At 37.2% G+C, this 13383-nt stretch overlaps 1 protein-coding gene across 7 annotated transcripts in view; it reads left to right on the plus strand.

Annotated features, from left to right (window-relative positions):
• LOC138938833 (amyloid beta A4 precursor protein-binding family B member 1-interacting protein) overlaps positions 1–13383 on the plus strand; it is a 141157-nt gene that overhangs the window by 101117 nt on the left and 26657 nt on the right. For 6 of the 7 annotated variants that reach the window (XM_070306147.1, XM_070306146.1, XM_070306144.1 and 3 more), the window contains one exon: positions 12704–12803. In XM_070306147.1, the coding sequence (XP_070162248.1) occupies positions 12704–12803 (100 nt within the window). Of the gene's footprint in view, positions 1–7994; positions 8398–12703; positions 12804–13383 lie in introns of those variants that run through there. The other variant, XM_070306149.1, reaches the window with a different exon arrangement.

The raw sequence follows: 13383 nt of genomic DNA on the forward strand, positions 1-13383 counted from the left end.
CTGATTTTTTTATCTCTCCCCTCAAGCGGGTAGATTCGCGTGTCCATTAGCGTTATTAAGATCAACGGTTTATCGGCCAAGATTGCATCCTGCCGAAAGTAACTACGCTTTACTCGTTGAAATTAAATTTCTCTATCAAAGCGTGTTGTATAATTATCGTGTATATGTTGCGCGAGATGGACGATCTGAACAGCGAGATTAGCGAGATTAGCGAGATATTCGCTAATCCCGGAGATTATATAATGGCATAAGCAATTTCTACAGAAATTCCAATTAGAAAAATTAGACGCAATATTTTTTATGTAATTGATACACGATCAGGTAATTAATTGCAGCGTTGCTTCAATTAATTTCGTAAAAGGTACAATATTTATTTCTCACTCGGCAATCGTTCGTATATCTTTTTATTGAGATTCTTAAAAGTAGTACGATATATCTTACCGCGCTCACGCGATAGACATACGTACAGGAGATATTTTTTATCGGCACAAAATAAGGAAGCTTTTGAATTTACGAACTTCGATTTCTCACGATATTGTCGTGAATCTTGCAGATGTTCGCAAAAGTGTGTAGATTGCGCTTTGTATGTTACAACGGCGATAAAATGTTATCAGAAACCGAAGGTACGCCAGGTCCTTCGCGGTTCTTCAAACACCGATTTATCAGAACGAATGGCCGGCAAACTCGATGGGATGACCAAAGCGGAGAGATAAGGCACGACGAATCGGCAGGTATGCTCGAATTTCTCCATATTATCGTTGGGATTGATCGAGTAACTTTGGAGATCCGCCATTTCTTTGCGCGGTGAGAAATGTGCGTACGTAAAGTTATTTCTTTCATCATGTACTTGCGTAACTATGTCTATGTCAAACTGTAGACATTCATACATTGAGAGATGTTTGCATAACGAAAATAAAAATTAATTAGAACAATGGAGCAGATAAAAAAATATAAAAATTGCCTAGAATTGCCACGAAATGCAGCGAATTAGTAGTATTCAAGCTGGAATGTAATTAACTCCATTTTATTTTTTCAAATTTAGTTCTAAATTATGTTATCGCGAGTAATGTTCTTTATTAAACTTTACGTTATTATATCTCGTTAAAGCGATGAATTGTAATAATTATTGCAAGTAAAAGTAACATTTTTTTAATACTAATATAAAATTAATTTAAAATTTAATTTAATAAACAAAAAGTTTAAAAAAAATCATAATTTCATAATTTATTTTATAGCTTATAATAAAAATATTTATTTATTAAACTTTGAAGATTAGAAATTTAATTATAATTTAAAATCTTTAAAAAATATATTAAATTAGAATAATTGTTTTTTTATAACCATTATTATATATATTACTTTTTGTACATTTTCATAACCCGAGATATCGTGAACATAAAATATTTCTCTATCTACTTCAACTAATAAATTAATTAATTAGTAGACTATTGTATATTAATCAATGCTCATGAATTTTGAAAAAATACGAGGCGATATATCGGAGTTATTCGCTGCATTTTTGCATATTGTATATTGAGCGATATGGCAATATCCTATTTAATATCCTACGAGTAAATATGCTTGCACGCGATTAATGGCAATGAATCGTTATATTTCGTTCTCCATTTGGAAGTCCAGTTGGTTTCTCCACACGCATATCTAGTTGTAATCAATGATATCCGGTATCGTTAGCACGAATCTTTTTATAAAATATGATCCATATATAGATCCGCCCTCACGCTTTTGCTATATCGGGTGACGCAACAGTTATCAGCTGGTTCATTGCCGTCAATTTAAAAGAACGGTTCTTTGTTCTTTCTAGTCAGATATAGCGTTTCTTGTTGAGTGAAAAGAGTTTGGCCCCGCCATACTTGAAGATAATAAAATAATGCAACTCTCTATTGTCAGCCCCACAGTCGTATAGCCACGAACGAATTAGCCAGCCGTACGAATGCGGATGTTAACGAATTATTTTGATTGGAACTCGTCAGGATCTGTGCTGGTACCCACGTAACCTTGCGAGGGAAGCGAACGGTACGGTTAGATCTCCGTCCAGCATCGGGGCGATTCTAGGGATTAGATCGATCTAATTTGCCGCACGGCAGGATGTTCCTCGTTCCCTCGCAAGGATCGCACGGTGATAAGCGGCGAAGTTGAAAGGAGTGCCGGTTTCCGGGCTATAGAGCTCCTGCGAATTTGTTGACGCTCTACAGTCAGCGGATTAGAATTAAGATCGTCCGATGCGTCCGATTCTCGGATCAGCTGTTTAACGGGAATACATGATTCTCTATTAAGGGAATAGCGATATAATATATTTAATTTAGATACATTCATACCGAGTAGCGACATTTGAAATTAATCTGAAAATTATCTAGAAACGAGAAGATTTTTTTATACTTTGTAGGATTAATGAAAAAAATAAACACCGCATAATGTAATAAAATTTCGATTTTTCGGCAATTTTCGTCGATCGTTTGTACAAATTTAATTTGATATTTATATCTGATTGTGAGTAATGACATCTTGAGAATTTTATAATTAAATTGGTCGTAATTAAATTGTTCTTGTAAGTTCGTTTTTAATCTCGTCGTAAAAAGAAGGGGTTGTTTTCTCGTGGAAAATGACCCGATCGTTCTTTCTTCGTAGCTCTTTGAAGATTCCAGTTCTCATTTCCTGGCCATCGCTCTTCTTTCGGAGACAATTGCACCCCATATACCAGGTATATAAGTATGAAACCGTAATTTGCCCATAAATGGCCCTAGCTGTCAATATAGTTACCGTCAAACCGCGTCATTGGCGCCATTTTCTTGTTTTGACATCTGATAAAGATTTTCGACTCACAACAATACAAGTTTCATACAATAGCATAGTTTTTAATAGCGTTGAACATGTGGAATTTTGTGCCTGGAAACTACGATTTGCGGACAGCATTGATTTTCTGTTACCATTTGAAGAAAACTGCTGCAGAATCGCATCGAATGCTTGTCGAAGCTTACGGTGAGCATGCTCTTGGTAAATCACAGTGCTTTGAGTGGTTTAAAAAATTCAAAAGTGGCGATTTTAACGTGAGAAACGAAGAACGTGGAAGACCACCGAAAAAGTTTGAAGACAGCGAATTGCAAACATTGTTGGATGAGGATGACGCTCAAACGCAACGACAACTCGATTTGAATCAAGCTTTGCGTGAAAAACGACCAGAATATCAAAAAAAGGCGACACAAAGTGATTTTGCTTCACGATAATGCACCATCATACACAGCAAAACCGATCAAGGAAACGATTGAGGCGTTTAGTTGGGAAATACTTTCGCATGCGACTTACTCACCAGACTTGGCTCCATCCGATTACTACTTATTTGCATCGATGGGACACGCACTTGCTGTGAGCAACGCTTCACTTCTTACGAAAATGTACGAAAATGGCTCGATGACTGGTTTGCCTCAAAGGAGCAACAGTTTTTTTGGCGTGGCATCGACAAATTGTCAGAGAGATGGGAAAAATGTATAGCTAGCAATGGGCGATACTTGGAATAAAATATTTTTTATCATTTTCATACAATAAACTTGTATTTTCTATACAAAAATTCCGGTTTTATATTTATATACCTGGTACGTATACATTACGCGGGTATTGTCCGCGAGGCGATTGTCGAGATTTCACGCTCGTTCCAAGAGAGCCATGGCACGCTCAGAAGCACCGGGAGTAACGTCTTATCTTTGAAGAGACGCGATGACATTGCGAGTGCACGTGCGCACGTCTCTAGTGCATCGTACATTGTGTGAAGCACCGACGAGTGGCGAATATTGATGTATATATATATATATATATATGTGTGTGTGTGTGTGTGTGTGTGTGTGTGTGTGTGTGTGTGTGTGTGTGTGTGTGTGTGTGTGTGTGTGTGTGTAAAAAATAGGATTGTATATAGGACTCGTCGCATCCCGAGTAAAAGTATATCCAAAATGTACCATAAGTCCCTGATAAGGTTTTCTTCGAGTCTACTTTAGTAGAGTTGGCCCGAATAGGACATGAACAGGACGAAAATAATTTTTTTTTTTTTCTTATTAGCTAACGAAGTTATTTTGGTCGGGATTTAATAAGGATCCTCTCAGAAATGCCTTAATGTGAATATAAAACTTTCATTGAAGTATTTCAGATGTTATCTCGCATCCTTTTAAAAAAGATAATGGTTTACCATCGAAAAGAGATATTCAAGACTGTAATATTTAATAATGTGAAGGGATTGGAACAATGCGCGCCAAAAACGTTGTAACACGATATAGAGTAATACCTTTTTAATACTTTGCTTATGTTTGTCCCGTTTTATTACATTTATGAAATATATTATATCAATATGTTAGATTATATATAAATATATATAAACTTTATCAAAATTATTTCTATTACGTTCTCTTGCGTTATACAATTAATAAACTTATACCTCTCATAATACCTGATAAGAATCTCGATTAAATAAATTAGATTCCCGATATGGGCATTGCGTTACCAAACATCTCAGATCCTGATCGGGTGTACTCATCAGGACCCGATCACTAATTAAGGCTTGCCTGATCAGTTCCTAATCGGGGCCATATTATTATTTCCACTCGGGATCATCGTCGTCTCGGATCTTAAATTTAAACTCGGTGGAAATCAATTTTATATTAATATAATTCTCTTTTACGATTCTACAATTATGGTATGTGACATGCTGTAAAAGAATTTTCTTCTCTTCTAAATCTCAAGTAGAAACTTTTAATTCTCGAAAGAAATTATTGCCGAGACTAAGATTAATGAGATAGTGAGATGGGATTTAAATTGTTACACTCTCTTTCCCCTTTAAAAAAAAAAAAAAAGTTAATTTTATTTCAATCGTGTAATCTCTTCCATTTTAATAAATCAAGTTTCTTCAAATCTCATTTCATATAAAACAAGTTATATTAAATCTTAGATTGTTAATCAAATTCAACAAATACGAATTGATCTTTCAATATCGAATTCATTGAGGAATCCTTGAATGAAAGCACTGGCAGCTAGTTTTGAGACGTCCTGTACACGCGAATCTCGTATCATCCTATCAGATATGCAAAAGACACGAGTCGTCGCGACGCGTGTTTATCCTCTAAACGTGTCACGCAGTCGGTCGACGACGTTACTTGAACGTCGCGAATATCTCTCAAATTGACCACATGCAAAGGCTGCTACGACAAAGCTATTACGTACCTACATGCAGAACTACTATTGTCGAACAGCGATTAATTTCGTACTGCGTCATTTAATATTATATTTGCATCGAACATTACACACATTTAATATTAATATTAATATATGTATTTAATATAAATTTAATAATTACATATATTAATAATGTAATATTATATAACATAGTATTTCCAAAATATATATTTTACTCTCTCTCTCTCTCTCTCTCTCTCTCTCTCTCTCTCTCTCTCTCTCTCTCTAAACTCTCTAAACAAAATAGTGAATTTGAATAAAACTTGATAATATCTTACTCGTTATAAAAAATAAAATTTCATAATAAATATGTAATAAATAATAAAAATCTTTATTCCAATATATTAATAATTATATAATTTAAAGAAAAATTATATTTTGACGTAAGTAAATGTTCAAAATTAAAGAATACCAAGATAAAATTTCTATTTTGTAAATTCCAATTTTGTAAACGAAATTCTTATTCTCGGCGATAAACAAATATCTAAAGGAAGGCTTCTTCGAAGTCTCTCTCCTTGGGATATTTCGATGTTAACGCGCGGAAAAAAATCGGGGCTACATTTAGCGTTGAAGGCGCGCGCGGAGGATACGCGGTCTCGGTTTCGAATCGGACTCGTTTTTTTCGTCTAGCCAGGCAAAACGAGGAGCGCGAGAGAGAGCCCCCGTAGGGAACGTCGTGGCCTCGGCAACGAGTCTATAATTACCCACCCTTTCCCTTCGGCATCTTTCGTTTCTGCCAGGTTTCTGCGATTTGTAGACCAGAATACGCAGCTGCGTATTTTCAGCCAAACTGCGCGCGCGGAGTGTCGCGAGCTTCGCGAAGACCTTTGCAAACCATGACGACTAATTTTAAACATGACTTTATTACAATTCGTCAATCAATATCATTTGTCATATTGACAAATTAAATATATATATATTCGATTAACACAGATTTATGTTGCGTTAATTATTTCGTCGAAATGTCAATAAATGCCACGAACGGCTCGCCCTGTTAAAGATTCGCGGAACGAACATAGGGTGGAATTAGAAGTATAGGATTGGCAATCGGCATGATTTATCCACCCGCGCGTTGATACGAATACGTATATAGGTGCGTGTACGCACAATGCGTCACCGTGAGCAGTGCCGCCAATTAAAACCAAATTTTCGTGGATTTAATTATAAGAAATTCTAACGCCTATTATAAACTTTGTTTTATAATACAAAAAAATTTTTTTTATATATTGACTGATATCTAAAAGAGACTTTCTTCGAAAAAGTTATGTACGAATAGCGGTTATTCATGATACACATTTAATTAATTATGTAAATTTCATAAAAGGAGATGAATAATCCATCAATCTTTCTTCGATGCGAAAGAGAAATTAATTAAAATTTATATTAGAAGGACGATATACATAATGTACGCTGCGTCAATTACATGCATGATATAATTATCGTACGTCGGTTGGAAACGCTGCACCTGAATGACCGTGCATGGAATTGCCTCGGTCGACGGGCCGCCACCCTTCTCGACCCCGGGTCGTCCATGGTTAACATGGGGGTTCCACCTTCTTGTTGCGCGATCGCTGTAGGGGATGCAGATGGGACGCAATCGGGGTTGCGCGAACAGGACGATCGGTTTGTTCGCCGACGCATCGGGATAAAATGGTCGACGGACAAACAATAGGGAGACATTGGTTATTAATATAAATGAAAACAAAGGGAGATAGATAGCTTTTGTTTTGAAACACAGATCGAAAGATTAGAAAAATTTATTTTCCAATTTTGCGTTTAATATATTAAAACCTATTTCTTTTTAATATAAATAAAATCCATTTTATTAAAATTGTTTAATATTATGTTTTTTTAATTTTTTTTATATTATACGTATATTATTTTCTTAAAATATATTTATTTAGTAATATAGCATACATATAGCCCAAATAATCTATAGTTCTTTTTTAGATATTTTCAGAAAATTGACATATCTAAAAATAACGATATTATTTTTACTATATTAATGATAATATAAAAAAAAAGTTGATAGAGATGTTGCTTCATATTTGGTTCTTAATAGCAAAAGCCTGATAAGAGAGAAATAGCCTTATTCATGCCGGAACTTTTGCGTCTTCAAGAACTCACTCCGAACTTGCGCGCAATATTTCGAAGTTTCGAGAGAAGGCTCCTTTTAAAGCCGAACGAGGAAAAAAGATGCCAATCTTCGAACGCGAAAGGATCGCCGACCAAGGGCAAGCGTCCCCGACCAGGACGATGCGCAGAGGTTCCGGTGTTCCTGCGGGAACCGACGGAATCGATAGGCGCGCAGGCGCATCACGCGCCAGGAATCGGAGAGTGAAAGAGAGGCAGCGAAGAGGGTCCTCGGCGAAGGGAATCGGGAGGGCGAGCGGGGTCGGTGGACCGACCGGCCGGCCTCCACGTTGAATCCCTCGCGGATCCGCATCCAGTGCTCGCAATACGACGACAGCCGCGATACCGCGTCCGTCCGCGCGTCTCCAGAGCCGTCCATTTCTCGTCCAGCCTGCGCGTCGCGCGATCCAATCCATCGTATACAGTAACTATAGATAAAGCAACGATCAAACTTCGACGTCATCTTTTTCCCCTTCGATAAGACTGACATGCGCGTGGGAAAAGATAATCAAAATTTGTAGTATTTTAGAGATATATAATTATATTTATATAGACTTAAAAAAAAAAAAGAAAAAAGAAAAAAGAAATCTTTCACACAGACAGATTCACTCATGTCATAGCGAGAGATCATCGCAGCGTTAAAGAGGGATCGGTCATTTAAATACATTGATCTGATGAATAAAAGAAAGATTTCTCTCCTTTCTTTGAAGAAATATCCGAAATCAATTTTCAGCGCGGTCTCGAGTTTTCTGACAATTCAATAATCATAGCAGCGCCGTTGCCTTTGAGACATGCTTAAATTATATCGCGAATCGCGTCCACCCGGAATAGACGAGGACAATCGGAGAATGTCTAGTGTCAGTAGAGCCGTCCACGTGCGACGTACTTGCAATTTTGTTCCGGAAGCGTCGACGAAGACGTGCGAGATTGAGGCCGAATGAGCCTCCGCGGAGGAAACAACGTAATCGCGCTTCCGCCACCTGCCAGATGGACAGGCTATTCCGATGGAAAAGCCACAAGGCGCAGGAGGATGTGAGTATCCACGCGCGAGATCAGAATTTGCATTAGATTATGCGAACCGCGCGATAAAAATTCCGATGAGAAGACCGATTGTAAGAAGTTTTCATTTACTCCAGCTTTATAATATCGCGATAAATTGAAGCGTCGTATATGTAAGAGATGATGATAACAATCCGACAACGTTTCAAAGATATTCCAAACATGTCATCTTTCGAATGGCCTTTTCTTATTTTGTGAAATTCTTTATTATTGGATGATTGCATAAGTTCGTGCCCAATTTTCATAGATGGCATTAAGTTACTGCATGGCGGAGTTCTATTGTTTTCGTGTGGTAATTGTTGCTTACACCGAATAGATGACGTTGTCAATTTAGCGTCAGATATTGTTCAGATAAGTCCATTTGTGCTTAAGAGAAATCATTAAAAATGGAGAACGAAAAGGTGCATTTGCGGCATGTAATGCTATATGAATTTCGGAAAGGCGTGAGTGTTGGGATTGCACAAAAAAAATATTCAAAGCGCAATTTATTTGGACCGCGCTCCTGCTCTCCGAACAGTCAAAAAGTGGTTTGGCAGATTTCGAAATGGTGATTTCAACATGGAGGATCAACCCCGCTCTGGACGGCCTTCTGGCATCGATGATGACATTGTGCATGCCTTAGTGGAAAGAAACCCAAGGATTACAACTGAGGATATTGCTGAGAGGCTGAACATCGATAATTCAACCGCTTTTCGTCATTTAAAAAAGCTTGGATACATTTCCAAGCTTGATACGCGGGTGCCGCGTCTCCTGACTGAAAGGAATAAGCTGCGGGAAAACTGCAGGAGTTGCAATGGGAAATTCTGCAGCACCCGCCATATTCTCCAGATATTGCGCCTTCAGATTTTTATCTGTTCCGGTCTTTGCAGAATAGTTTAAATGGCAAGAATCTCAATTCCGAGGAAGCTGTCGAAAATCACCTTACAAACTTTTTTCAAGAAAAACCAAGTTCTTTCTTGAAAAATGGAATCGACAAGCTTATAGATCGTTGGAAAACCATTGTAGAAAAGAATGGAGACTATATAATTGATTAATAAAAGTGTTATCTCTAAAATATAATCTATTGAAGTTTATATTTAAATCGGGCAGGAGAGAGAACTTATGCAATCACCCAATATTTAGAATTTTTTTTTTTTAAATATTACATGTCATCTTGTATCGGAAAAAATTCTTTCCGTCTATATACCTATTGCTATTGTAATACACGTTTATACAGTGTAGTTATAAGTCTTGTCATGATAAAAGAGAAAAGTATTTTGTTTTCTCGGAAACCCTGCAGGATCGGATTAAATTAAGTATCTTCCTTGTAAGATATTTTCTCAGGAAAACTTTGCTGAAGATATTAACACTTTAGAAGTTAGGAAGAGAACGCTGTATTAGAGGAAGGATGAAGTAAGAAAAGATTGACAACTTGAAATGAAGTTACCAGTAAAATGTTACCGATTAGAATCTACCAAGAGAGAGATCTAATTTACGCCGAGAACCTCCGCGCGTATTCCTAGGTTTATAGATGCAAATACACGTAAATATGAACGCGAAACAGATATGGGCGTAACGTCCACGGGTTTCGCGTTACAGGAAGAGCTTTATCCGTGAGGATCTAATTGTTGCGCCGGTTCTGGCCGAATGATGGTTAGCGGGTCGTTCACCACACCCACACCACGCCGAACTCCTCGTCGTCGATACGATACGTCGCGTCGAGTGCGAGCGGGAAAAATTGAACGAAATAAAATGAGTTGCGTATAAATAGAGAATCTGAAATTTCCCCAAATTGAAGAGAGCTCCTCCATGGAACAGAGATATTTGTGAAATTCCCAGAAAAATGCGCCGATCTTTTGAGAAAATTTTCACCGGCGAGAAAGATCTTAAATACTCGCGATTATTAACCACAGAATTTATCCGATAATAAAATATAAAGGGCGTTTCTCTAAGATAAGTGCCATTTGAAACAACTGTCAAAATATTTTTCAGTTGTTTTTTTTTTTTTTTTTTTTTTTTTTTGTCAAACAAATGTTAAAATGCTCTTCTTTATAATTTAATTTCAGTTATTATAAAATTTATATATATACAATATATGAATATAATAAATTATCGCGATTAATAATTAGGTATTTTAAACATTTCCCGCTTGTTGAAAATTCTCCGGGGAATCGGTGCTTCTGACAATTTTACGAATTACGTCGAATAACAACGATTTTACGTGCTGTAATTGAGATCGTGCACGTATAAATATGATAATATAATTAATATCGCGAAGAGCTGCCTCTCCGTTTCAAAATAGATATCTCGTACTTGAAATATTCATGGCGACTGAAATACATGGAGTTTCTATATATCTTTATTAAATTCTCGGAAACTGACAACTATATAAATTTGCAACGCTAAAAGAAGAATGCGTGTTTGTGCATACCATATATATATATATATCGTCCCCCTCCCTCCTCGCTGTTTATAGATTTCTTCTACAAGAGAATCTATATGGCGGATTTCCGTTTGACGCTAAGGTAGTCTATTTACATTGTATCAAGCTACCCGGTTTGCGCGTTAAACTTAAGTGACCCAGTATATAGTCACCACGTCCAGGTCGTTCACTTCATTAGGGTTATCGATGCATGCCGGCCGGGTTAGTCCGCATAAAGGCGCGATTATAGGAAGGCGCGTTATCCGTCCATCCTTAGAAGCGGCAAAGCCTCGTCGTCGCTGGCACGATTTCAACGCGCATTGAAGAACATTGAAAGGCACCGCCGGGGCTAATCAACTACGTGTCGCCGACTTGCTGATAACACAAAGGCTACTTTATTTTTATCTCGCGCGGAAATAACTGTTAAAAATAAAATTCTCATCTCTAATAAAAGTAAGAGGAAGGAGAGATCCAGAATGTGTGTATCGAACATTTTCACCTTAACAATTTTTTAAATAAGAATAAAATAATAAATTTTTAAATAAACATTGTTCTTTCATTATTATTAAAATACGAGGTATCTTAATCAGATTTTTTTTTATGTAAATCTTTTTTTCTTCAATAAAATCTTAAAATTGCCGTCACTCAAAATACGTGTACTCGACAATCTTGGCTAATGTCAGTATCCGAAAAAATACGCGAATGTATTAATTGCTTATATTTCGCAAATAAGCGTAGCCGCTCTTTCCGAAGATTAATTATTACGATCGGCGGGGATTAATTTCGATGTAGATAGTATCGCGTCTCTCTTTTCTCTCTCGATTAAGCCTTCTGATAAAGCCAGTCTGATGAAAACCGGAACATATCGCAGATATTTTTTGTATCGAAAGATCTCGTTTTTATACGAGGCGGATGAAAAATGAATCGCGAGCCAACATTATTATTTTAGATATACAGTTATATATAATCCAGATTATTTGAAAAGTATTTAATAAATTAATTAAATCAGAGCTTTCAATTTTGTTAAAAGAAAAAATAAAAGACGAGAAAAAATTTAATTTTATATGTTACGTGATCAAAAAAAATAAAATTGACTGAGAAAAATAGATAAAATTTTAGAAAAGATCTTTATGAAATCCGATGATCTTCTCAGATACAGCCATCGTATTCAAGTCAATTTCTTCCCCTTATATAACACACCGTTATCAGGAATTATCCGGCGGAAATTGGGTGAACGAATCCGACGGCTTTTGTACAAATGACATTCGCAGCGAGAGCTGGAAACGTAAAGGGATCTCGAGCGGATTACGGATCGACTCGAACTCTCGAGGCGATGAGGTCGAAGAAATATCTGGTTTGCTTCTCACGTGAATTCACTTTGAATACCGTATTTTTTCCCCCTACTAATATCACATTTTTTCGTCTGACGATTCAGATATTCAAGAATATACTCGCATCTCTGGTTCATTGAAACTATGCACGAAATAGAAATAAATCAAAACCAACACCATTTAATCAAAAGAAAAAGACGACGAAAGAAAGAAAGTAGCATCGAATTTTCTACTCAATGTATTATATTTTTATCATCCTTATATTGTATATTTAAAAAAACCGATAATGTTAACATATTAAAAAAGATTGATATTTATTTTGTAAATTTATTATCGATATTATCGTTATTATTATCGTATTACTTTATTAAATCGTTCGAATGTAAACGAAACTTTTACGTCTCTCATTCGCGAGGAAATCTCGGGGACGAGAGAGATAACTGTGGTAGGTCATTGCCCTCCACCCTCGCTTAACATACGGCAGTTCGAACTCTCTCAGTTGCAAGCAAGGCTCAAGTTAACGCGTTTGCTGTCTTTCGTGTTGCAGGGTCTCGACAATGTAAGCTCGGCAACCCTCAGGCCCTTCAACTCGGACATCAACACGCCGAGGATCGACAGCTACAGGTTCTCCATGGCGAATCTCGAAGGTAAGTTTATAGACCCAGGCTTCCGGAAAAAAAAAAAAAACACTTTTTTCGATCTTCACGTTTTCACGCGGTCTTCGAAATCGAGAGCCATTTCTCGTCGCGGAAAGTCGAGGGACGAGAAGTCGTTTTTGAACGACGTGACGCGTCGATCACTCGAGTCATTCGGCCCGACGGCTTCTCTTCCCGACGATTTTTTTTTTTTTTCACGCTCCGTTTTCCCCGCTCAATCAGATGATGGAGATGACGGTGGCTTCCCCGAGTTTCGTACGCTCTCTCTCCTCGCGAAGAGAATGCGAATGGGTATCCCGCGGTGCGTGAATTTTATCAGGAGCTTCCTGCGCGAGGTAACTAACGAAACATCGGTAATACAAATCGCCATGTGACAAAAATTTATTTCGGCCGAATTTTTTCACCGAATTTATAAGCGACCGTCCGGTTTCTTAAACCGCCTACGTGTTCGTCTCGATAACGTCACTTTGACTTTCTCGATATCTGTCCTTTTTTTCGACAACAGAGTTTATCCGATTATATTTGAGACACACTTTTACAAATCAAATTCTTTCACTCATCTGTAATATGA

Source organism: Polyergus mexicanus, unplaced genomic scaffold (assembly GCF_030449975.1).
Source record: "Polyergus mexicanus isolate NDT 795.1 unplaced genomic scaffold, iyPolMexi1.0 SCAF_13, whole genome shotgun sequence".
NCBI classification, from domain to species: Eukaryota; Metazoa; Arthropoda; class Insecta; order Hymenoptera; family Formicidae; genus Polyergus; species Polyergus mexicanus.